Source organism: Mirounga leonina, unplaced genomic scaffold (genome assembly GCF_011800145.1).
Source record: "Mirounga leonina isolate KUSES-001 unplaced genomic scaffold, KU_Mleo_1.0 Mir_127, whole genome shotgun sequence".
Classification (NCBI taxonomy): domain Eukaryota; kingdom Metazoa; phylum Chordata; class Mammalia; order Carnivora; family Phocidae; genus Mirounga; species Mirounga leonina.
The window spans coordinates 14,934,646-14,961,745 of record NW_023270316.1 but is presented as its reverse complement, the minus strand read 5'-3'; the positions used below and the strand labels follow the sequence as shown (position 1 = coordinate 14,961,745).

Here is a 27,100-nt window from a genome sequence, read left to right as displayed (position 1 = left end):
ACTGAGAGTCAGCTAGAGCTTTCCAGGTGATGAGAAGAGTGCCATTTAAACTAGGGAGGATTGTGGAGATGTATGCTACTTAGAGTTGAGCTTGGTTTCCCCTAAATCAGTAAAACCAAGTGTCTTGAAAGTTAAAATTAATTGGGTGTTAGGAAAAAGGATACAAGAAATTGGTGATCCTAATCTGTGAGTCAAGTTGCCAAGTAGCAATTCTCACTAGATTATAGGTAGTCAACTCAGCTTACAAACAGAGCAAAGCAGGGGTACCTGGGGGGCTCAGTTGGTTGAGCATGCAACTCTTTTTTTTAAGATTTTTAAATTTTTAAAAAAATTTTTTGAAGATCTTTATTTGTTTATTTATTTATTTATTTATTTGAGAGTGAGAGAGAGCACTAGCTGGGGATTGGGGAGGGAGAAGCAGACTCCCCACTGAGCAGGGAGCTGGAGATGCTGGGCTTGATCCCAGAACCATGAGATCAGGACCTGAACTGAAGGCAGAGGCTTAACTGACTGAACCACCCAGGTGCCCCAAGATTTTTTTATTTTTGAGTAATCTCTACACCCAATGTGGGGCTTGAACTTAAAACCCCGAGATCAAGAGTCATGTGCTCTGCAGACTGAGCCAGCCAGGCATTCCAGGCATGTGACTCTTGATCTCGGGGTTGTGAGTTCAAGTCCCATGTTGGGTGTAGAGATTACTAAAAAAACAAAACAAAACAAAAAACCCCCAGCAAAACCAACAAATGAAAAAACATACTGCATTTTCCTAATTTCATATTGTGTGATTCCAAACCATCTATAGAAAAAAATTTTAATGATGAATATATTATTCATATATGTATATACAAATGGATTTTAAGAGACAAAAAAAGCAATTATTTGAGGATTAAGTTGATCATTTTAAGTATAAACTAAGGCCCCATATTTATTGCAAGATTATAATTTGAAGGAATATGACTTTCTCTTCATTTACTTGAAAGAATGAATAAAAAATAGACATTTATAGATAGTTTTTGAGAGTATGCTTAACATTCCATCCAATACTGTAAGTTGTCCTTTTTGACCAATAAACTAAATTCAATGACTATTCATCGAATGCCCATAATACTGTATATACAGTTTTATAACATTGGTGTTTTTTTTAATTAATTAATTAATTAATTTTAATTTTTAATTAACATAATGCATTATTTGTTTCAGGGGTACAGGTCTGTGATTCATCAGTCTTACACAACACCCAGCACTCACCACAACACATACCCTCCCCAGTGTCCATCACCCAGCCACCCCATCCCTCCCACCCCCCTCCACCCCAGCAGCCCTCAGTTTGTTTCCTGAGATTAAGAGTTTCTTACGGGTTGTCTCCCTCTCTGGTTTCATCTTGTTTCATTTTTCCCTCCCTTCCCCTATAATCCTCTGCCTTCTTTCTCAAATTCCTCATATCAGTGAGGTCATATGATACTTGTCTTCCTCTGATTGACTTATTTTGCTTAGCATAATACTCTCTAGTTCCATCCACGTTGTTGCAAATGGCAAGATTTCATTTTTTGATGGCTGCATAATATTCCATGTGTGTGTGTGTGTGTGTGTGTACACATCTTCTTTATTCATTCATCTGCTGATGGACATCTGGGCTCTTTCCATAGTTTGGCTATTGTGGACATTGCTGCTATAAACATCGGGGTGCACATACCCCTTCAGATCACTACATTTGTATCTTTGGGGTAAATACCCAGTAGAGCAATTGCTGGGTCATAGGGTAGCTTATTTTCAGCTTTCTGAGGAACCTCCAGACTGTTTTCCAGAGTGGCTGCACCAGCTTGCATTCCCACCAACAGTGTAGGAGGGTTCCCCTTTCTCCACATCCTCGCCAACATCTGTCATTTCCTGACTTATGAATTTTAGCCATTCTGACTGGTGTGAGGTGGTATTTCACTGTGGTTTTGATTTGGATTTCCCTGATGCCGAGTGATGTTGAGCACTTTTTTCATGTGTCTGTTGGCCATTTGGATGTCTTCTTTGCAGAAATGTCTATTCATGTCTTCTACATAACATCGGTGCTTTAATTTATTTGATACTATTCCTCTCATCTGGAAATTAACATGAGGATAATGGAGTTTTATTATTTGCTTTTCTCCTCGACGGTATACAAAATCTAGAAACAGACAGAATATCATTCAGGTTGCTTAAACAAATTTCACTGGCTGCTTTATGTACCATGTCAAAAAATTACAATATAATCTTTCACACAGTGTTTTGATTGGAAAACAAAACATTGCTTAGCTCTTTAGGATTACATATGTGGATGAATTGCATGGTGGGGAAGTCGTTGACTTAGGGCATATTTGTTTGTCAGAAAGATTTATGTCCCAAATCCTAGAGGTGTGGCAGTTTGTAATAATCACGGGCAAAACATGACATCAACTTTGTTCTTTAGATCTTTTTATTAATTCTTTACAAACCCTAAATCGAACATAGAAAACAGCTGTTGCTTTGAACCAGGAAAAGAGGGGCTTGATCCCAGGACCCTGGGATCACGACCTGAGCCGAAGGCAGATGCTTAACGACCGAGCCACCCAGGTGCCCCAAACACAAATCCATTTTAAGAAAAGTGTTCCAGACACCAACTATGACACAATGAATCAGCATTGCCTGGGACATTGTTCGTTATTTTTAAGTGAATTTTTTTTTAAAGATTTTTATTTACTTCAGAGAGAGAGAGAACACAAGCTAGGGAGACAGGCAGAGGGAGAGGGAGAAGCAGACTCCCCGCTGAGCAGGGAGCCGGATGAGGCTCGATCCCAGGACCCTGGGATCAGCACCTGAGCCAAAGGCAGACACTTCAACAACTGAGCCGCCCAGGCGTCCCCCATTGAAACATTCTGATACAGTACAGCCTCAGAGGATACCAAGTGCCAAAATAAAAACACTGTTTCCTCATAATTTGCAGAAAAATTATATATATATACATATATACACACAAGCAGATGATTAATGATGCAATGATGAGCACGAGTGTTCATTCCCATAATACTCTATCACTCTGTAGCTTTCATGCTAAGGAGATTATAAATATCATAGAATTAGTGTAGAGCATTAAGATAAACAGAGTCTTAGGGAAAATGGAAGGAAAAACAACACAGATACGCTATTTTACTCTCTTAGTATCGGCATTAATGTCTTCTCTAACATGGTGTAACATTATTTGGCTCCTGGGTAGTTGTTTTTTTAGTTAATACTATATTTATCAGGACTTCAGTTTCTTCCCACCTGATTAGCAGCACCCACCTCACTGGAATCTAGGAAGGAGCTAATGTATACTGAAACCAAATTTGATGCCTAGAAAATCCTTGAGTTGTTAAGAGGCACACCTGTGTTGTTTGGCAGGTGAGTTGAATCTCAAGAATTTCTGCAAATCTCCCGTTCAGTCGGCTAAGCTGGTTTCACTCCTATTGAACAACCCTGGGGGGGGGGTCCTCTATTTTTTCTTAATAACCATAATAATGCCAAAGAAATAACTTCCAATGCCAATCTCAGTGGTTTGGGTCTCAAAAGTGGAAAGGTTCAGAATATATTTCAGGACGTTAGCTGTCTCCATGTCAGATTTATTAATTTATAGATAAATTAGCATTTTCATTTTGGAAAAAATCTACAGTTTTTTTGTAAAGACCAGATTATTGTTAATTAAGATGTTACTCTGAATAGTTTGGAGAAGTAACTTTCTAACTGTATTCACCTTATATTCAAATTAAGGGTAGATTGTCACAAACAATTAAATAAAAATTTCAGTGAACTGAATCCTAAAGAAAATAAGGAAACATTTATCAGTGGAAAGGTACTCTGTAAATGGGTTTGCAGATTAACTGCAAAGGTTATTTGGGACTCTATAATCTTAAAGTGAAACAGGCCATTTATTTAGAGATTTTAAAAAATCTCTATTCAGCCTGTTTTCATTTTTTAGATATTCTTATGTTGAATTACGTTGTTGTCTGTACTATACTCCGGTTTCTTCTGACTAAACAGGTTTTGAAATGCTTACGACAGAAGACATTTTAAAATAAATGCTTGACTCATCACATAATATTCTTTAGGGACTAAAGGAAGTTAACATTTTCATCTTTTGGTCAGGCATTTGTGGGCTCTAAAACAGAACTTTTTGGCAATTATGCCGTAGGTGCCAGGGAAGAAAAAGAAAAGAGTTTAGGTTGTCCAACCTCATACAACGGACAAAGGATAAAAGTAAAAGAAATGAATCAAATCCACAGGCGTGACGACCCTAGTCTGTTTCAGTGAGCAAAGGAGCTAATAGTGCTGTCATCCAGGTCTTAATTTATGGATCCCTTAAGGTATTTTCAACCCCTTTGAAGTTGAAATTGTGGGCTATAGTCTCTACAGTAAAAGAATATTTCTTTTTTCAAAGTTTTCAACCAAGAGATTAATATTCTTTCTCTCTATAATGCACACCATCTGCTTTACTAAATTAACAATTTATATGCATATATATGCATCTCAACCAGTCAGAGCTGTGGTTCCCAGCCTGATTATACATTAGAAGCTTTGGAAAACTCACTCCCAGAGCTACCCCTAGAGATTCTGGGCTTAAATGGTCTGGTGATGCAGCAGAGAGAGAGAAAGTCTTTCTTGGAGTTCTAAGTTGGAATTCCGAATTTATTTCCTCTGGAAACTATGTTGCAATGGTGATCTGGGTTTATGGATTTTTTTTTTTTAAAGATTTATTTATTTATTTTAGAGAGAGACAGAGAGAGTGAGCCCACATGAGCAAGGGGAGGGGCAGAGGGAGAGAGAGAATCCACAAGCAGACTCTCCCTGAGCATGAAGCCTGCCCAGGGGCTCGATCCCAGGACCCTGGGATCATGACCTGAGTGGAAATCAAGAGTCACCCACTCAACTGACTGAGCCACCCAGGCACCCCTGGGTTTATGGATTTTTTTTAAGTACAATAGGGAAAGCTATATAATCTGTTAGATAAACATTCAGGGGCTGGTCTAAAACACCAAACCATTCTTCATAGTTCTTTCTTTAAAACAAACAATGAGCTTTTGCTTCCAAACAATGAAATTTATAACCAACCTATTGAAAAATTAGAAACTGCTTGAGTCTTCAGAGTCACAATACTATACTTTTCTGTGTGTCAAAAGCGACTCAGGGTTTTGTCTGGGGAAAAAAAAAAAGAATCAATGAATCTAGTGAGTACCTACCAGGAGGAAGACACAAAGAGACTCTCAAACAAGGCTCGAAATAAAGTACAAAACCAAAATTTGTGCAATTTTGAATTTTAGGAAACTCCATAGGAAATGTCCTGGTTCATGACTTTTTGTGTTTTCTGAATAGTAAACTGGGTTAGAAATAGGCATATCAGTCAGAAAAGAATACAGCAGAGAAATAATAGTGGAAATACACTGGAGGGCAAGAAACGAGATGATAAAAGCTTGTTAAAAAGGCACATCATAGAAAAGAATAGTGGACACTTTGTAGTCAATAGTCAAAGGTGATCAATTTGAATGGCAGCAAAGATGAGAAAGATGAGGGGTGCCAGGTGCTTCCCAAACTGTTTTTAAGCTTGACACACCAGGACAAGGTGGGACCCAGAGCAGTATAGAGATGGAACCATGGCTGCTTCCCACCCATATGCACACCATCTTCACCCTATTCCCATTCCTACGAAGCATGACATGACCATGCACACACAACACAGTTCCCTGGGCTGTTGCATGGCTCAAGAGTAGGACTTGCCCTGTGTTGTTTCAGCACAGATGACGGCATTTGGGTGGAAGAAAAAGAGACAGGTTTGGGGCGCCTGGGTGGCCCAGGCAGTGAAGCATCTGCCTTCCACTTGGGTCATGATCCTGGGGTCCTTGGATTGAGCACTGCATCAGGCTCCCTGCTCAGCAGGGGTCTGCTTCTCCCTCTCCCTCTGTGCTCTCTCAAGTAAATAAAATCTTAAAAAAAAGAAAAAAGAAAAAAGAAAAAGATAAGTTTGTGTTCATTATACAGAAAAACTTTCTAAAAGGCTGTCAACACAATACAAAACCAAACCAGAACACATGCACTGAACCTCATGGGCCTGAAGTTTTAGCATGAACCGAATCTCAAGAATCTCAAGAAAGGGGCGTGCCTGGGTGGCTCGGTCGTTAAGCGTCTGCCTTCGGTTCAGGTCATGATCCCAGGACTCTGGGATCGAGCCCCGCATCGGGCTCCTTGCTCAGCGGGAAGCCTCCCTCTCCCTCTGCCCCTGCTTGTGTTCCCTCTCTCACTGTCTCTCTGTCAAATAAATAAACAAAAATAAAATCTTAAAAAAAAAAATCTCAAGAAATAGAATAATTGGGCTGAGTGTGGAGTGTGTCCTAATGGTCTCGAATGGTCCTTCCAAATGTAAATTTTGATGATTCTATAGTCCAACCTCCTCTTTTCTTCACAGACATCTAATCACTTCTAATTTCATTCCGCACCCATTGGTTAAAACAAAAAGTGACAAGAGCACACTTACCGTGATGAGCACTGAGCAATGTATAGAATTGTTGAATTCTATATTGTACACCTGAAACTAATATTAACACTATATGTTAATTACACTGGAATTAAAATAAAAAAATATAGATATTAGAAAAAAGTGACAAAGAGGAATTGAGAAACTCTTCACAATGAGTGAAAATGTGAAACACAGGGGTAGCAACTAGCTTTAGTGTAGAGGACTGATTTATAGGTCTTAGATCTTTGGTTACTTTTGGCAAGAAGTGAATCCTGAAAGCTCATACCAAGAACTGCAAGAACTTTAAATGGACAAATAATAACCCCACAGGAAAGCCAGTGTCTTTGTTCTGTCATTTATGCCCAGATTTGTGACCTCAGAAACTGAAAGGACACCTTGATCTTTCTGTTTAACTCGAGACAGCAATGAAGAAATGAATGAGTTTATTCTTCATTTAGGTGCAAAAGGCAGTAGTCCTAAAACAAAGTAAAACAAGATACGGAACAGTTTCCACTGTGATAGAGCCATCAGCTGATAGAATAGACTCACAGAACTGGGAGCCTGACAGGACCGTACAGGCAAAATGTCTTAAATGCACGTCCTACGCTTAGTGCATTAGCACAAGCAGGCCAGCTTTGTGGCTGGAACATTCAAGATGGAAATTGCAGCGAAGGCTCCGATGGAGCTTGTGCTCTGCATATGCTGATGTCTTGAATTTAGGCCTCTGCCAAACACCTCTTTACAATGACTCTGCATATCATGGGGCCAAAAAGAACTGCAGGATTTTAGGGCAAGGCCGATTTCAAGCCCAGAACTGCAGTCATCCCTCCGTGACAGGCTGAACAGGGTCACGCAAATGAGCGGAGCATGAAAACCTTTAGAGTTCAGGCCGTGTCCTTTCGGAGCTCACAAAAGGCTTTTTCTTTTTTAAGATTTTATTTATTTATTTGACGCAGAGAGAGAGAACACAAGCAGTGGGAGCGGGAGAGAGAGAAGCAGGCTCCCCGCTGAGCAGGAAGCCCAATTCGGGGCTGGATCCCAGGACCCTGGGATCATGATCTGAGCCGAAGGCAGATGCTTAGCAACTGAGCCACCCAGGCGCCGCACAAAAGGCTTTTTCTGCTCTGCTTTTACACTCTAGAAGCCAAGCTATTTGCCAGGGGTAGGGCTAGGGAGGTGTAGGGGTGACGGTGGGGGTGGGACGCAGCAGATTGTCCACATCCTGCTGCCAGTCTGTCCAACAGGATAGCAGCTTTCCACGGTCCCAGCCCTGAGACACGGGGGCTGGGGGCGAGGGGCGCGCAGGCCACATTCCCCCCGACCGCAGGCGCCGGGCCAGCTGGTTGGAGAGAACTCGGGCAGCGAGCCTAAGAGCTCCGCGCCAGCCCTCTCGGCCGGGGAGGGAGCGTCCTGGCTTCGGGCCCGTGCGCGCCCCCTAGCGCCGGTCCGCGGACGGGGCGGGACGGGACGGGACGGGGCGGGGCGGGGCGGGGAGCGCGGGGGGCCGTGGCGCCGAGTGGAAGCGAGAGCGCGAGCGCGGCTGCAGCCGGCGGCATGGCGAGCACGGCCTCGGAGATCATCGCCTTCATGGTTTCCATCTCGGGCTGGGTGCTGGTGTCCTCCACGCTGCCCACCGACTACTGGAAGGTGTCCACCATCGACGGCACGGTCATCACCACCGCCACCTATTGGGCCAACCTGTGGAAGACGTGCGTTACCGACTCCACGGGCGTCTCCAACTGCAAGGACTTCCCCTCCATGCTGGCGCTGGACGGTCTGCATCCCCTCGGCCCCTGCCCCCGGCCCTCGCTCCTGCCTGGCCAGGCGGGGTGCCCTCTTGGCCCCGTGATCCCCCCCCCCCCGGCTGGACTCCCGGGCCGGACCCCTCCGAGCCTGAGGGAGCCACGGAGAGCCCCCATGCCCGTCGTCGCCGTGCCCGGACGCGTGTCCCTCGGGGGCGCCTGCCTGAGCCCGGCACCCCGGGGCGGGAGAGGGGGACACACCTGGGTGGGGTGGGCGACTCAGGCGTCGGTGAGGGGGGTGGAGGGAAGCACCTTTGCAGTCCTGAGGGTCGAGGACATGGTTGCGGGATCCCCGTCTCTCGGGGACTGTTAGGCCATGGAGTCACGCTTATCTCCTTCACCCAGCACTCCCCCAACGAGCTGGATCCTGATTAAAGTGGTATCATCGGCTTGTCAAAGCCGAATTTGCTTGTCCTCAACTCCCTTTAAGCATTTTGTTAGTTTTAAAAATAGGCAAGGGAAAAAGTAACATATTGCAGGGAGTGTCATCCCATTCCCACCTCCCCCCACCCCCCACTCCAGGGAAAAAAACAACAACAACCCCACGCTTCAACGAATGTGTCCTCCTGGGCTTTAATGCTTCCTCCAAGTTTTATGCAAATAAATAGTCCTTGCCTATGCTGCAGTGGGTAGAGAATCCAGCTAGCAAGAATCTTGTGCCAGAGACTGCCAAGGTCTGTGTCCGTGCCCTCATCTGCTCTCCGGGTCTCCTGTTGTTCTTTTGTAGATTGCTTTCTGCTTTGTTCTTTTTAGTTGGGTTCTGTATTGAATTGCATTAGAGCGACAGGTGGATGGTCACATAGAAAACTGGCTCTGTGTTAGTTTCAAGAGAACAGTAGATGTCAACCCGGTTACAATGACTGCTTAAATTCTAGGCTCATTTCTTCCAGGATTTTACAGCACATGACTAAATAGATGCCGCGGTAATGTTAAGGATACTCATTTGCATTATCTCTATAGTTTTGAGGTGTTTTCTTTCCTTTTTAAAAAAAAATTTTATTATTCCACTGCTCGTTTTTATTTGCATAGCTGATTCAATAAAAGACCAGAATTAATTCCCTTAAGATGGTGCTTGCCATGAAAAGCAAACTGTTGCTCAATGTGGTATTTGATAGAACTTCCATATAAACAGGAATATGTGCCTGGTTTTAGATGGGTGACACCCAGGTCTTCGTCCTGTTGTGTAAAAGAAGTAGCTGGGACACTGTTGATCCCTTAGAATTACTGTTGAATTTCCTGTGCTCTGTAGTGCACACATTCAGGTAGATGCTCTGAACAGGCAGGCTCTTGTTTGTGTGGTTTACATTCAGGAATTTGGATTGATGATTACTGCCCTAAGTGCATTCTTCTGCTGTTTATTGTTACCTGAGATAGTATGCCAGATGCGTCTGCTTCCTTCTGTAAGACAGCTGGGGGACGAGAGAGAGGAGTGAGAAATAAATGCTCCGTGAAGAGTGATGGGGTGCAGAATGGCGAAGTTGTCACATTATGTATCTGAGGTGAGAGTGAAGTTGGCAGGGAGACTTGGGGGCAGGTCAGGTAGTGAGGAGGGAGGGGGGCATAGCCCTCAATTATGAGGCTTTGGAGAGAGTTGAGGATGGAGAAAAGAAAGGAGTGACATTTATGTACAACCCAACTTGCAAAACGACCTTTCATGTGTGCTCATATGTCTAGAAAATGACTTTAGGGGCGCCTGGGTGGCTCAGTCGTTCAGCGTCTGCCTTCAGCTCAGGTCGTGGTCCCAGGGTCCTGGGATCGAGCCCCGCATTGGGCTCCCTGCTCGGCGGGAAGCCTGCTTCTCCCTCTCCCCCTCCCTCTGCTTGTGTTCCCTCTCTCGCTATGTCTCTCTCTGTCAAATAAATAAAATCTTTAAAAAAAAAAAAAAAAAGAAAAAGAAAATGACCCTAAAAAACACAAATGACTTCATATTCCCTATTGTTCTACAATGTTCTAAAATTAAAAACATATCTTTCCAAGCCAAGACATACAGAAATAACTCTTTTTAACGACTGCATAGTATTCATAAGTCTGGACAAACTGGTTTGTTGAAAACCACTTTCTCATTGTTGGACAATGGACCCTTTCCAGCATTTCGTTGTTGTTAGTGCTGTACGGAAAATTCTCATATTCATCTTTTTGTGCACATGTGTATTTCTGTGAAGTAGATACTGAGAAATGGTACTGTCAGGGCAGTAGATGATACATTTTAATTTTCAGTTTATACTGCCAAATTACAGTCCACCAACAGCATATGAGAATGTCCGTTTGTCTGCATTCTCACCACTAAGTTTTTCATCCAGCATCATGGGTGACATAGTATCATGTTATCATTTTCATTGGTATTTCCCTAGTTTTTACCAGTGATTTTTACCATCTTATCATGTATTTATTGACCACTTTTTTTCTCTTTCAGACATTGCCTATCTATATCTTATGCCCACAGTCTGTTGTTTCCTCTTAATATAAATGATTTTTAAGATTTTAAGTAATCTGTACACCCAGTGTGGGATTCAAACATACAACCCCAAGGTCAAGAGTCGCAGGCTCCACCGACTGAGCCAACCAGGCACCCCTAAGTGATCATTTTTTAAGTTTATTTCTCTATCCATGCAATCTCTACACCCAGCGTGGGGATCAAACTCACAACTCCCGAGATCAAGAGTCTTCTGACTCTGAGCCAGCCTAGTGCCCATAAATGATTTGTCTTTTTTTTTTAATTCTGGATGTCCATCCTTGATTTGTTACATATGTTGCAATCTCAGCCCATTCTTGTGTTTAAATTTAGGATGCCTTTTCTTATACAAAACTTTGAAATGTTTACTGTGATCAGATTTATCAGTTTCTTCCTGCTGCGTCTGCCTTCTGTGGCTTAAGAAGGCATTGCCTATCCCAAAGTGATAAGCCTTACTTTCCTGTGTCTCTCAGAATAACATTCTGGGGGGCTTAATCACACAGCTTTGTTTTCACGTGGAGAGGAGTTGATGCCCCCTCCTGTAAGCTGACCTTCCCAGAGCAGGCCCCTCTGTCAGCTCTCTGCTGTGTTCCCCAGGGCAGGGAACTCCGTGGGATGCTGGTTCTGCAGTCAATGCAGCCAGCATCACGTTGCACATTGGACTTCCTGACACCTCGCTGAAGTGGCAGAGAAGGCTGCATTGCTGTAGGCCCCGGTGACCACAGGCCTGAGCAAGCCAGTCCTCCCCTTAAGCCAGGCAGAAGCTCTAGACTGAAAAGAGAATGCAAGAAGGGAGTGAGAAGGCTCACAGCTCTCTAGTCTTAGGTGGAAGGAGCTTCTTGGATGCAGATGATGGAGACATTTTCCCGAATTTTCTACATGAGGTCAAAGCTCTGATTCCTTATCCTCAGGGTGTTATCATCGTAACCCCCACTTCCCTATAAGGAAAATGAGGCCGAGGAAAGCTAAATGTGTAGATTTAATTTTATGTTAAGACGCCAACTCCAAGTTCTGCTTAGAATCCATCTTAGTATGATAGAAGGGAAGCTTTGGTGAGTTTCTTATCACTCACCAGACAATGTTTCTATGGTTCGTCCTTTGAAGGAGGTGCTTTCTCCCTGTTTTACAGATGAGAACACTGAGGCTCAAGAGAGAGAAGGTCATGTAATCAGGACACACAGAAGGTAAATAAGTAGAAGATCCAGAGCTGAGCCTCAGAGTTCATGCCTTCCTCCTGTTCCACTCCTCTTTCAGAGGATTTGCAAAAAGTACACAAAGCTACCTGCATAAGAAAAGCACATTGTTTTTTCTCCCCTTTATCCAGCAACTCGCTCTGGCTGCTACTAGGGAGTTGTCTCCACCAAGTGGGTGTTTTCATTTTTGCTCCTTTGAAATGTAAAATAAGGCACACACCATTTGGAAATCACTTAACTTTTAAGGGACACCTTGAAGGTTTCCTCCAACGGAATTCATTAATTTAAAGTTCCTGTATTTTACTAATTGAAAATTTGAACAAGCTAGTGAGTTCTGTTTATCTCCAGCTCCTATTCCTTTCAAAGCACTGCGTGAACTTCATCTGAGAATCATTTTCAGCCAGGTTGTTTTTAGTACATGCCATCTATTTTTGTTAGTGGGAATGTTTGCCGTTTCTTCCAAGAGAGTTAACTATAAATTATATGGCAGAGAACTTCTAAGTAAATATGTTCATGCCTCAGCACTTTAATGTGTTAATTAGCTATTAAAGGTGTCAGTAAATTAGACCTGTCAAAAATAATGGCCTCCTTGACTAGGTTTTTACTGCCACTTCACTCGATGGTGTTACTTACAAGTTTTGCCCTCTGGGACTGTTAAAAAGCAAGGTTGTAGAGGTCTGCCTTGCAAAAGATAAACTCTTGAGTTTGTTGGAAGTCACCTAAGGTCTGCGTCTGTGGGTGTTTTAAGGACTGGTAGCCCTGAATTTACACAACCCGGGCTTCCCAACACCTGGATTCCGTCTACAGCCGACAGCCAGGGGGTGCTTTATCCTGCGGAGAACCCCAATCCCTGCTCTTTGCTCCCTGTTTCAGAAAATGTAGCCAGTGATTGTGCTGGTCAGGTGCCTTTGTGCATGCAGTGAGTTAGCGGGTTACCCCTGCTGTTGGAGGCTGGAGGGTTCTGGTTGGTACTGAGGAAGGACCTGAGCACTTCAGACACAGTATTTCTCCTCTCCTGCTTGTTCCAGGAGACCAGTCCTGCTGCAGGCCTGAGGGCTGAGACAGGAGAACAGAGTGAGAACCTCAGAAAGAAGTATTATGAGTAAACGGTTGAATAAAGTTTAAAGACTACTGGTATTTTCATATTAAGTCATATTAAGGATTGAATGCCCCAGCCTGAGATTCTTACCACCATTTACATCTGGGAAAACACATTCCGTGTTCTAAATGATCAGATTGTAGGATTTAGCCTTTTGCCAGGCTCCTGCTTTTTCTGTTCATCGAGCCTGTGTGATTACTAAAGTAAATGCTGAAGTTTTCTAGGATAATTTTTTTATGCATATATTATAGAGGCTACCTCTCACACACGCTGTTTTGTCTGCTTGGTGACTGCAGTGAGTCAGCTAACATACCTCAAAACCAGAGATTACAATAAATCTCTGAAAAAAATGAAACCGCACAGTCCCAGGAGCTCTGGTGGTAAATGATGAGCCAGTTGTGGTTATCTTGATAGATGTTCTTTAATCTTACTGAGGGACTAACGTTAACAGCCTTCCTGTCTGTCTGTGCTTCTGCCTGCCCCCTGGGGTCTGGCTGGGGGACTGAGGGTTGAAATTTTGTAAAAACCTGGGTCAGGGGCGCCTGGGTGGCTCAGTCGTTAAGCATCTGCCTTCAGCTCAGGTCATGATCCTGGGGTCCTGGGATCGAGCCCCGCTTCGGGCTCCCTGCTCAGCGGGAAGCCTGCTTCTCCCTCTCCCACTCCCCCTGCTTGTGTTCCCTCTCTCGCTGTGTCTCTCTCTGTCAAATAAATAAATAAAATCTTTAAAAATAAATAAATAAATACAAATAAAAAACCTGGGTCAGTCTTTGGCAGCAGAGACCCAGATAGCCCTGCAGCATGATTATTGCTACCAAAATAGGCCTCCTTTATCCTGTTGTACTAATAATAAATTTGTTTTGCTGTTTTTAATAGCCTTACAACCAGTAGAACTGCTTTGTCTCTGGAAGTAGTTCACATTATAAAATAGATCATTGTCATTGCTGTCTACATTTGTGGAGGCCTAGATTTGTTGCAATTAAACAGAGCATCTTCTGTGTACTCTTCAGACTGGATCCTAGCAATAGGATTGAAACTTAAAATTTCATTTCAAAGGAACATGGGCTGGAGGCGACCTGTCAGCATCATTTCTTGAATTTATAATTACTGTAGTCTTAGAATTATTATTTATTGTAGACTTTGCCAGAACACTAACAGTAAATGACTTGCTGTATTTATGAGTTTTTTCAAATAAGAAAATTTAGTTCCATACGTAAGCCTGATGTACACACATGTTCATTTACTCAACAAATGTTTACTTAAGCCTGGTATATGTCATCACTATTTCAGATTGAAATATGGCACTGTTTCAGGCTGAAATGAAAATGACCTTATGTGCTTAAAATTTACGGGTTTAAATTCTATTGCTTTAGAATTTGTTAGAGTCTGGACAAAAGCCACGTCAAAGTTTACCCCCACCTTGGCTCTGCAAATAAGAATAGGTGGTTAGGAAAATGGGTGGGGTCAGAAGATGATCAGACAACCCAATCAAACGAGGTTTTCGGGGGCTTGGAAAGCATCCATTTAAATGTACACGGTTAATTTCATAACGATGGAATATTCCTTTAGAAAACAACCCTGCTTGGGGCGCCTGGGTGGCTCAGTCATTAAGTGTCTGCCTTCGGCTCAGGTCATGGTCCCAGGGTCCTGGGATCGAGCCCCGCATCGGGCTCCCTGCTTGGCGGGAAGCCTGCTTCTCCCTCTCCCACTCCCCCTGCTTGTGTTCCTGCTCTCACTGTCTCCCTCTGTCAAATATATAAATAAAATCTTAAAAAAAAAAAAAAGAAAACAACCCTGCTTTTCTAAACCCAGTTTTCCTCTGTGTGCCCTGAAAATAATAAAATGTCATTAAAATACTTCCTGATTTAGACTCATCATGGTTTATCATGGGATTCCAATCGGTCTCATTTATAAGCTTTCACTAATATCGGAATGCCGTGCTGCCCAATTATAAATTTTATAATGTCAAAACCATTAAAACATCCATTTAGAGGGTCCAGTGTGCAAAGGAGTAGGAGGGTTGAGATAGTGGCAGACGATGTTTCTTATGGAGAAGGATTTTGTAGTCAGAACTGGGTGGAATCCGTTTCAGTCTCTTACTGACTCATCTCTGGTGCGTCCTAGAACCTCTGCTGCTTCCATGTCCTTACCCGTGAATGTGGGAATACCAGTGCTCGAGGGATCTGTCCTGAGGATTATGCACACGCCGATCTTAGAAGTGTGTGACATAGAACAGACAGGCAGTCCATATAGATGAATTTGCTTTCCTTGCTTGCTTGTCTTACGATGATGGTTATTTTTTCAGAAAACAGGAGCAATCAATTCAGAAGGACAGTAGAAAATGGGGATTTCTCCCTGGATAGCCACATGTTTTCTGTTAATGTAGATGACCTATTCTAATTGCAGGTTATATCCAGGCATGTAGAGGACTTATGATTGCTGCTGTCAGTCTGGGCTTTTTTGGTTCCATATTTGCCCTGTTTGGAATGAAGTGTACCAAAGTCGGAGGCTCAGATAAAGCCAAAGCTAAAATTGCTTGTTTGGCTGGGATTGTATTCATACTGTCAGGTAAATAGTAACTTTCTCCCAAACAAGGTACTTCACGATGTTAATGAAAGGACACTAACCACGATACTTTCCTTCTGATACTTTGTAGGGTTGTGCTCAATGACCGGTTGTTCCCTGTATGCAAACAAAATCACAACGGAATTCTTTGATCCTCTCTATGTTGAGCAGAAGTAAGTACTCTTCTCAATCTGTCTGTTTCTAGCTTACGGGAAATGTATGCAGATTAATCTTCCAAAATAAGATACATAAATTCCTTACACGGTGCACGAAAGTGAGACACTTTGATCAATAGTATTTGATGACATCATTTCAAGAGTAAACATATTCTGTGCTGCGTTGGCAAAGGATGCATTTAGTTACTACATTGGTGTCACGTAGCGTCTTGTCTCTAAAAAGCTCAAGGCACAGGATTTAAAATTCTAAACTTTGTCCACTGGACATCATTCAGTTCGGATCAAGTAGAGGAAAAGTGGAAGAGAGGTGTGAGTGGGGTAGGAAAGAATGATGATGTGTGATAACAGGAAATGAAGGGCTGGCCTTGACTGATGTCCACCCAGATTGATATTTGTCAGCTGCTGGTATGTGGGCCAGAGTCCATCATGGTTTTAAACACTGACATGGGAACTGCGACCTTGCTCCCGAAGATTAGAGATCTGTTAACGACATCTTAATGAAGTATCATTTTTTTCATTTTTAGTTAGCCTTTGAAATTAGCTCCTTGACAAGCTCCACCTGATAAACCTTTATTTAAAAAAAAACAACCAGGGGCGCCTGGGTGGCTCAGTCAGTTAAGCGGCTGCCTTCGGCTTGGGTCATGATCCCAGGGTCCTGAGATCGAGCCCCACGTCGGGCTCCCTGCTCGTTGGAGAGCCTGCTTCTTCCTCTCCCTCTCCCTACTGTTCTGCCTACTTGTGCTCTGTCTCTCTCTATCAAATAAATAAAAAATCCTTAAAAAAACAAAAAACAAAAAACAAAAAAACAACTGTACATGATGCAGGGTTTTTAAAAAATGCTCTGTAACGGCACAGACACCCCCCAGGTGTGACCAGTCCGGGTTGCAGGAGAACGGCGCGGCATTTACAGGTCAGTTTGTTGGAGGTGTTTGTTCCCTTAACTATGGGCCATTGGTTTTTACGCTTTCCCTAGGCTTATTTCTTTGCCTTGGGAAAACCCCAGGGATACCAAATTAGAAATAATAATGTATGCAGTATTTTGTCTTCCACGACAATATACCCACGTACTTCCGTAGAAAGCCACATCTGCATGCATGTGGATAGTTAGCAGCTGGGCTGGTGATGCTCTTTCAGTCTTCAGGTCAAGTGTTACAGAATTTTTAAAAAAAAATTACTAAAATTGCTGGTTAGGTGTGCATTCCTTTCTTTTCTGGTGGATTTAAGAATCTTCAGGGAATTGATTTTTTAGTTCTGTCTTTAGTGTCTTTTATTGATAAATATTGGATGCTTATATAATGAAATATAATGAAAATAGTAGCTAATACATGTCGAGCCCCTACCACGTACCAAGCAGAGCATGGCAAATATTCTTCTTCTATTTTCTTTTCTTTTTTTTTTTTTTAAAGATTTTATTTATTTATTTGAGAGAGAGACTGAGAGAGAGAGAGCATGAGAGGGGGGAGGGTCAGGAGGGTCAGAGGGAGAAGCAGATTCCCCGCCGAGCAGGGAGCCCGGTGCGGGACTCGATCCAGGGACTCCAGGATCATGACCTGAACCGAAGGCAGTCGCTTAACCAACGGAGCCAGGCGCCCATATTTTTTTTATTCTTGCCACAGCCTGATAAGGTAGGTTCTCTTGGTACGACCTTTTTGAAAATGAATGTGTGCAGTTAATGTGTGCAAGGGAACCTGGACTAAACCAATATCGTCTGATTGGACTGGGAGCCAAACCAGGCATGCTTGCTCTATGACGCATGATTTACAATGCTAGATTTCATAATTTTTGTGATTGTATGCTATATATATTTTTCATCGCGGGAGTTTCTTTTGTATGTTTTTAAAAACTATTTTAAATTTTATTAAATGGGAAACAAAAATAACTGTTTTAGACCCCAGTATAATTTTTACTCCCCTGCCTATGTTGGAAAAATGTGTTCTGATTTATAAATTTTCTCTTAACTAATGTTTGATGATGAGATTTGCACACGTGTACATGACACTGGACATTGAGATGAAGACTGAGACCGCGCTCCTGAAGATAGGAAGCATGTTAATGATATTTAAATGAAATATAATTTTCCTTAAATGACATATTTTTATTTCGGATCCTAAATATACAACAAAACTGTATTTCTCATGGTTTATTTTATTCAAGACATTGCTCACTTTTATGGATTATCTGTTATACATTGCTGTCTTTATTTTCCTGACAATTATTAAGGATATCTTTGTCAGAATCTTAAAAAAAATTCATTTTCATTTTTCCTCAAAAGGTCAAGGCTAACTCATATATGCCCCATAACTTAAGCCTGTCCTTTGTGTGATTTTTTTTTTTTCCACTGCTTACTATATGCTCAGTCATCTAATTCAGTTTGGTGCATTGGAATTTCTGATTTTCTTTTAGATTTTGGTTAAACTTAGTTCAGTGATTATGGACTCTGAGAGGTTTTCCTCATTTCCATATTGTTGGTGCAACATTGAACTATCCCATTCCCCCTAATGACCTGTCGGCATTCCTCTCTCTCCCTATTCATGCTCTGTCTACAAGCTCATCTGTAAAATCAAGATAATAATGGCACTCTGCTCGTAGAGTTAATATGGGAATTTGGAGAGTGTGTATGTGTGTGTGTATATATAGAACTGATTAGAGGGAGCCTGGGTGGCTCAGTCGGTTAAGCGACTGCCTTCGGCTCAGGTCATGATCCTGGAGTCCCGGGATCGAGTCCTGCATCGGGCTCCCTGCTCGGCGGGGAGTCGGCTTCTCCCTCTGACCCTAACCCCTCTCCTGTGCTCTCTCTCATTCTCTCTCTCTCAAATAAATAAATAAAATCTTTAAAAACGAAAATAACACAAAAAAACTGATTAGAAAAGAGGAAACACTGTGTTCCCTATTACTGTATTGTGTTAGCTATTATTAAGATTCCTTTTTAAATTGTGTGTAGTAGTTAAGACGTGGCTTATCTTTATAGATGTTTTTATTAACTCTTTTCTGAAGTGACTTAAAAGTGTAACACCTGCAATTTGGCAATTTACCTTATGTAATTAAAAACCCAAGAGCGAGGCGCTTTTTGAAAAACAACAGGGCTTATAAATCGGTGGTATTTACAAATAACAGGCCCTTCACACAACATACTGAGAGGAAATACAAACTTCATTAATTAAACTGCTGCATATTGAGAACACCTTGCAATAAGAGCTCACTCACATCTGCATCCCCGGCAGTGCCTTACACAAAGGCATACAGTCCATTTGGGTGAAGGAATTATCAAGGCCTGAGAGTTGTAAATGTGATCAGCTTCTAATTACCCATCATGGTAGAAAAGAGGCATGAAAGGGGCAGGTGACCTCTTCAGGAATTCACAGGCTTCCTTGAACAAACGCACTTCTCTAAAAGCCAGCAAATCAACTCACTTGGATTCATCTTTTATCAACAGCTTTAGTAGCGGACAGAGAGCTGAAAATTAGAAAGATTAAGAAGCTAGAAATTGGGGGCGCCTGGGTGGCTCAGTCGGTGCAGTGTCTGCCTTCAGCTCAGGTCGCGACCCCGGGTTCCTGGGATCGAGCCGCTCGTCGGGCTCCCTGCTCAGCAGAGAGCCTGCTTCTCCCCCTCCCTCTGCCTGCCACTCCCCCTGCACGTGCTCTCTCTCTCTGTCAAATAAATAAATAAATAAATAAAAATCTTTACTAAAAAAAAAAGAGCTAGAAACTGGCTATCCGCACAAAATGAACGAATTCATAGGTCTTAAAGTAGACTCTTTAAAGCAAGATTTTGATTTGGCCTCAGCAGGCGTTTGCTAGAATTTAGTCTCCGGTGCCGGTCACTTGGTTTGTGCATGAACTTAGGGATGTGTTGGAGAATCAAGGCTAAACGCAGGGCAGCCCTTGGTGGGCTGGGATTTGGAGGGTACAGCTGCAGGAAGGTTCTAACTTTCTTTGGTGAGAGTAAGCTCCTTGAGGTCAGAAAACATGTATTCCCTCACTGTCTAGCCCTGTGCCTGGTAAGTGAAATTCGTAATCTGTAGAGCTGGTCCTTGCAGGATTAGCGGGAAAGCTTTCTGTTGTCTCAGCCCACGGTGGAGAGGAGAGAGGAGAAAAAGAAGGCACACTCACTTGTCTCTTCCCATCTTTATCCCATTCCCCTTTTCCTAAAAGCAGCTACCACCAAGTGACCTCTCTCCCTGCAGCCCTAGAAGGCATGACTGAGGCACAGGTAGGTGCGTGTGCGTTTGGCCTTTTGGAAGGCAGTGAAGACAGCTGCTTGCATGGGCTCTAGCTGACATCTCGGGTGAGCAAATCGTAGCTGCCCCATACCTGAGTCCTAGAATGCACTGGAAAACAGTCTGGGCTCAGAACCTGGTTTTGTTGTTGTTGTTGCTGTTTTGTTTTTCTTAAGATTCTGTGCTATATTAATTGAATCTTCTCTGTGGATTTCGGGGACATTCCTATGTAGGGCCCCACCTTGGTGGCCTAAGTTAGACACATGACTAAGCTCATCCACAAAGTTCCTACTCCACTCCTACTATGTGCAGAGAACTCAGTAGGCACTTTACTGATGAGAGAAAACAAGGGGCTTCTAGTGTAGCTGGAGTAAAGATCGAGGCATAGCCATGTCAATAGCATCCCACTGTCTGCTCAGTGGCTCCGTATTCTGAAACCCCTCCTCTCCCTCCACCGATTTGGGAAGTTCTTTCTCCCAGGCTGCTGTCACTTAACACAGCTGCAGTTCTTTGAAGAGTTACATCTGCCTGTGGTCATGTTCTGCCATTTCCCCATTTTTTTTCGCTTTTGTTTTGCTTCTCTGCTTTCATGCAAGTTGTGATTATGTTTCATGACTGCAGGATGGGCTCCTGCAAAGCTTTGGAAACGATTTCCCAACTCTTCCCTTTGGGCTGTTCAAACCAACTTCATCCTTTTTATTAAAATAAAACCTCCCAAATAAAAAAAAAAAGTCTACCTTCCTGCAACCTTATGGTAACTGGTACCCCCTAGCATAATTCATCCAACCAGGGAGATGAAATTTAATTCAGGTATTCCCACCACCACTTGGTTGTCCAAACCACAAGCTTCCTAAAGGTCTTGATTTGTTTTCTTTTTTTTTTTTAAGATTTTATTTATTTATTTATTTGAGAGAGAGCGAGAGAGAAACAGCATGAGAGGGGATAGGGTCAGAGGGAGAAGCAGGCTCTCCGCCGAGCCAGGAGCCCGATGTGGGACTCGATCCCAGGACTCCGGGATCATGACCTGAGCCGAAGGCAGTCGCCCAACCAACTGAGCCACCCAGGCGCCCTTGATTTGTTTTCTTAAATAAACTGTTCCAAGCAAGAATTTATTGACACAAAGAAACTTCTTTCCAAATCCGTGCAAGGTTGGAGCATTGAACCAATTGCCCTAATTGAGGAAACAGGGCGTTGTAATCTTAGATTTATTCTCTTTTAGTATAGAGATTTATTGTTAATATTTTGGCTCAGATATTCTCACATTTGGGCCTTATCCTCCAGGCTTTTCTGTTATTCTCAGAGTATTTAAAAACCAGAGACGTATTTATCCCTAGCACTCATTCCTGACATATGTTTAGTTTCTGCTCTAGGATTTAAGCTTTTCTCGGGTAAAGTCTTTTCACTATTGTGGCTATTTAGTAGTTAGAAATACACGGCTGTCTATTCTCTGATAAATTCTCTCCTCCTTGTTATCTGTCCAGTTCAACAAACAATGGATAATTCAAGGAGTACCTTTCTAAACTACACATTTTCCTGGGTGAAGTTCAAAGGAATATCGATCTCACTACGTGACCTTGCCATGATATTTGACTTCTCTCTCTTGTCCTTATTATAATTTAATGAATTATGGATGTTTGTTTATTTAAGCTTACTCCACTCAGAAGGTTATTTGGAGAGTGAGTTAATGTTGGTAAACAGCTCACAGATTCTTGGATAAGGGGTTCCATGGACGTGCCAGATATTAAGAACAAAATTCAGCAGTTAAATGTTAAGAAGGGCTATTCTGAGCCTTTCCCTGTGTTCAGTAGTGGCCCAGGCCACGTCATAGCACCACAATGGCTCTGATGCTTTTGTTAGGCTAGCGTGACTTCAAAATACACGTGGAAACCAAGTGTCTGGTACCTGTGTTTTGTTTTGACTGACCGGCACGTGAAGTCGCAATTCCTACCAGTCTGCCGTGCTTTCTGGTGACTCTGCTTCACCCCCGCCCCCCTCCAGGCCCCCTCTCCCTCTCCCTCTCTTTCTCACATGCTGGCTAACTCCCGTTTATCCTGCAGGATGTGCGTTCTGGGGAAGGTGCCCCCCTGCGTGCTCCTGTTTGTTGCACGCACTTGCTGCGCCCTCTCCCAGGCCTGACCAGGAGCATCTCCAAGCAGAGACCACAGCTTGCTCATTTTGGAATCTCTTGTGCCTAGCCTACGCTCCAGGACATTTGCAGCAGGGATGGTCCATCAGCAGTGGCTATGACTGTCTGTATCTCTCCTGGAGGGGAAGGACTGAGTACACTTGTGGAAAAGACTGATAACCCCAGCTCCGCCACTTACTTGTTGTGTGACCTTGAAGAAGGTCCTTATCTTTTCTGGGTCCTGTGTTCCTCATCTATAATGTGGGGATAATAAATAAATATTCGGTGATTTAGAACCGTGCATCAGCACATAGTAAGGACTCAGTAAATGTTAACTATGACTTTTAAGGATAATGACCCTTACTCAGAGTACCTCAATGTTGCAATTCATTACCTTAACGTAGTATATTGAGGTTAGCCATAGAGAGATGGAGCTTGAAATGGTGGAGACATTGAAATGATAACCGTGGTAAGACGCTTGGCTCTCAGATGGAAGGCAGGTTTGAAAGGGACCTAGCATGGAACCGTTGAAAAGCAATAAGGCTTGAGTAATTCCTTCTTTCTTTCTCATCACCTCGGTCATAGCGGTGAGTGAGAGACATGCAGCTGCTTGAAGCTGTTAAATGTATGGACACTGTAGAGACCCTTCTCATACCTCTCCCCCAATGCCTGGTTGATTCTAAAATGCTTTCAGGAAGCCTGTGGACGCTCCCGAATAAAATGTGGGATACACGTTTAATTGGCCAAGGCTTTTTTGCTGCAAGTTCATCTGTATATTTTTGTCTCAACACAAACAAATACGCACACCTACCTGCACACACACGGATCCTTGACCTGCGCTCAGCCATGGGCCGTGTGCTCAGGGGGTGCAAGGCAGCGTTGATTGTTTTAGGAATTTCCTGTCTGGAAGCACAGCCCCCTCCGCGGTGTCCGCTCTGCAGACTTCGCGGTTTGTGTGCAGACGATTTCCCAACTCTTCCCTTTGGGCTGTTCAAACCAACTTCAAACCTACTGCGTCAGCTTTGAGCATCAGGACTCAGCACATCCTTTCTCACCTGAAATCAAAGAAAGCCCAGTCAACCCCCCAGTTGTCCATATGAGTGGAACTCAGTGGCATGGACATTGCCAAACAACAGATTTGGGGGGGTTTGTTTTTTGATTTTTAAAGATTTCATTTATTTGTTTGTCAGAGAGAGAGAGAGAGCACAAACAGGGAGAGCGGCAGGCAGGGGGAGAAGCAGGCTCCCTGCTGAGCAAGAGCCCGATGCGGGACTCGATCCCAGGACCCCGGGATCGTGACCTGAGCCGAAGGCCGATGCTTAACCGACTGAGCCACCCAGGTGCCCCAACAGATTTGTTTTTGAATTGATCTATGAAACTTTGGGGACAGGAGATACTTCTTTTAGATTGTAAGTTACCTTGGCTAATGTGGGATACACGTTTAATTTATTAAGTTACACTGTGGATTTTTTTTTTTTTTAATTTCCCTGAATACTTGGCAAGAATTGGACTTCTGTAAAGATACTCATGGTGCACTTTACAGGCCATTGGAGAGGGATGGCGGCAGATAGGCTAAGAGGTAGGCTTTAGAGTTAGATCTCTGTTCGGCCCCTGGGCTCATCCTTGCTCCTCTGGGATCTTTAGGGAGATGCAGTTTGTCTGTCTGGATAAGAGCTCTAGTTCCTCCTGCTTCTCCATATTAAGAGGATCGAAGAATATAACATATATTCACCATAGCAGCATGTGATAAGTCACCAATAAGTGTTACCTGTTATTAATATATGCCGTTTGTAGGATTCTGAATGACCTTGTTGATAAGTCATAACACACAGAAAGATCATGCATGCATGTCTGTTTTAATCTGGCCACAGAAGAGCAATTTAGAATTGGCACCAACAAAAAATCAGTCTTTATTTTGCGTTTCCTGAATGTGAGAATTCTCCATGAGGTTTCCGTGTGTACTTAAGTGGATGCTTATTATTTAAGTTATCCCATCCTACTTTAGCCACCACTTGGGAGGCGCCTGCTACTACTTTAAAGTAAGCCTCCTGGGAAGCCGTGGGTGAGGAATCCTGTGGCATCTTGCAGGCGGTGGGAGAGAACTATTCGCTGAAGGGTTTGTTGGGGGGGAAACCAGACTGGGAGCAAGGCGGGGAGGCGCACAGGCCCAGGCAGGCACTCCACAGCCCAGCCCAGTAGCTGGGCCCCCAGAAGAAGAGTGTGGAATAATGGGGGGGGGGGGTGGATGTGTGTTTGTGGATCACACCTGGAGAATACTTCTTTAATATAAAATCTATTCATGCACTTATATAGACCTTGGATTATATAGCCTGTGAGTTGAAGAAAGTTTACTGTAGGTAGTCATCTTTAAAAGAATGGCATGCCAATGGAATTCAGTTTTAAAATGTTTCCATTGATAATATATGGTATACTTTCTAAACTTTAAACTTTTTTTTTTTTTTAAGATTTTATTTATTTATTTGACAGAGAGAGAGACAGCGAGAGAGGGAATACAAGCAGGGGGAGTGGGAGAGGGAGAAGCAGGCTCCCCGCCGAGCAGGGAGCCCGATGTGGGGCTCGATCCCAGGACCCCGGGATCATGACCTGAGCCCCAGGATCATGACCTGAGCTGAAGGCAGACGCTCAACGACTGAGCCACCCAGGCACCCCTCTAAACTTTAAACTTGATGAGAGAGAGAGTTGTTCTCAGGTAACTGGAATATTTATCTTGGCTGCTAGCACTTTTGGTGAAAATGAGGAGTAGGACAACATGTTTGAAGAAACACTGTCTTAGGCGTCAAAGGCCTGGCCCCTAGCTCTGTGACCTTCAGCAAGGTCACTTCACTCCTCTGGGGGGCTTAAAGGAGGAGACTTTTTTTTTTTTTTCATTTGCTACCCAGTTTTTGTTTTATTTTTAGAGCCGTTGCGTTTTCTTTTTTTTCCAGTCCGACATGCCCTGGTTTTCATTACTACACTCACCTCTTTTTGTGCCGGGTGAGAAGACAGCCTGAGGGGAATTCAGAAGAAATTCCATATCCTGGAGCTTGTGAGCCCCTGAGAAGGCAGTGAGCCGGGGAGAGAGAGAAAACGCCCTTCTCTCTGACACGACAACTAAAGAAGTACATTGCACGGATTGTATTTTCTCAGATTGACAAAAACTTTTTTTTTTTTTTTAAAGATTTTATTTATTTATTTGAGACAGAGAAAATGAGAGACAGAGAGCATGAGAGGGAGGAGGGTCAGAGGGAGAAGCAGACTCCCTGCCGAGCAGGGAGCCTGATGCGGGACTCGATCCAGGGACTCCAGGATCATGACCTGAGCTGGAGGCAGTCGCTTAACCAACTGAGCCACCCAGGCGCCCGGACAAAAACTTCTATTTAGCTGAAGTATACATAAAGGGAAGAAAGAGTGGTGGTGAAGAGCTTGAGGTTTGGAATCACAGTTCTGGGCTTTAAATCCTGGTTTTACTCTTTACTGAGCTGAGGCATGGGGCACATGGTTTAATTTCTCTGAGCTTCAGATTCCTCATTTGTAAAATGGGATAGCAATACCTATCTCTCGGGATTATAATGAAGATCGAACATAATTATGCAAAAAAAAGAAACGGCGCGCGCATGTGCATGCACGCACACACACACATACACACACACACACCCCCTAGTATAGTGAGCTGATGGTAATAGTCGCCCCTGTTGTGGGCATTTACTTGAACCACGTCTCTGTGGATCTGGGAGAACAGATAGTGTTTACTGGGCAGAAACGTGCTTGCTTAGTATCTGCCGATCCCCGCTAGACTCTGAGATCCTTGAGAGCATAGCTGTGTCTCTCTCGTCCACCTTGAGCACAATGCTTGGCATGTCGTTTCTGGGGTGGTGACCCGGGTAGGCCACATAAGCTCCCCGTGGATGGCAAATAAGTCATGACAGGGGTTTGGATGCAAGGAAGACAAAAGAGGAGGTGCAAATGAGAGGTATTCTCCAATCCATGCCTTCAGATTACCGTGAAGGTTACAGGGCTGAAATATGAGTCTAAGTGTGAGATGATCAGAATTAAGGCCTCCTGGTGTGGTACTAGTTCTCTAGGGCCCTAGACACAGCCAGGTGGGTGAGAATAATTTCACCCAGTAGTGCAGAGGACATTTGAATGCGTTGGATCTTTATGGTTCTTTTTGGGGGAACTTTTAAGCAATTAATCTGTGTTTTCATTTCTCTGATTAGAAGTAAAGTTTTCGCCAATTTACTAAATTTACATTCAATGACATAAATGAATTGAAGTCAGGCAGCTTTTGATTAGTGCTATCAACTGAGCGGATTATTTGAGGTACTCTAGAAACAATGTTTTGATCCATGAAACAAAATTCTGTCCTCACCCTGACAATCACGGATCTGTCTGGTGCTAAGCAGATTTATAGCTTTTCAGAATAATGGAAACCCATCGGTGATCATAACAAGTCAGTAAAGAGGGCATGCTCTGAGTGGGGAAGGTTGTCTGGTGCCAGGAGATATTGTTAACGAAAGGAAGACCTGCAACAGAACATCTGAAATTTGGTGATCTTCTGAGGTGTTGAAGTCAGCTTCTTAGCATTACCAAAAAAATGAAGAACAATTACCAAAAAAATGAAGCAGAGACTAAGCTTCCCAGTGAGTGTCAAAGGAGGCATGCTTTGGAACAAATTTGAGTGGATTATAATGCTCTCTCTCAATCCCATCTTTCACTAATACTAACCAGTTTTTGCCAGATCACGCACACTGATAGGTGTGAATTCGAGTCCCTGCTGAGTAAGTTAGCTCTACGTGTCTTTCCACAGAATGAAGAAGGAAAGTCTCTGCAAAAGAAAGAACCAAGTCACAAAAGCCAGCTTCTTAAAAATTACTGGTGTAGACATGGAGTCTCTTGAAGACTTCAGCTCTAAGTTGACATTATTTATTGTTTGTCTCTGACAGAATTCACAAGGAACTCAAATGGAAATGATATTTTTCTTGGAA

At 43.2% G+C, this 27,100-nt stretch overlaps 1 protein-coding gene across 2 annotated transcripts in view; it reads left to right on the top strand.

The window, feature by feature from the left end:
* CLDN10 (claudin 10) overlaps window positions 1–27,100 on the top strand; it is a 102,955-nt gene that overhangs the window by 71,121 nt on the left and 4,734 nt on the right. The window contains exons 1-3 of one of the 2 annotated variants that reach the window (XM_035003176.1): window positions 7,663–8,264; window positions 15,440–15,601; window positions 15,690–15,771. In XM_035003176.1, coding sequence (XP_034859067.1) covers window positions 8,045–8,264; window positions 15,440–15,601; window positions 15,690–15,771 — 464 coding nt within the window. In that variant the 5' untranslated portion in view covers window positions 7,663–8,044. Of the gene's footprint in view, window positions 1–7,662; window positions 8,265–15,439; window positions 15,602–15,689; window positions 15,772–27,100 lie in introns of those variants that run through there. The other variant, XM_035003177.1, reaches the window with a different exon arrangement.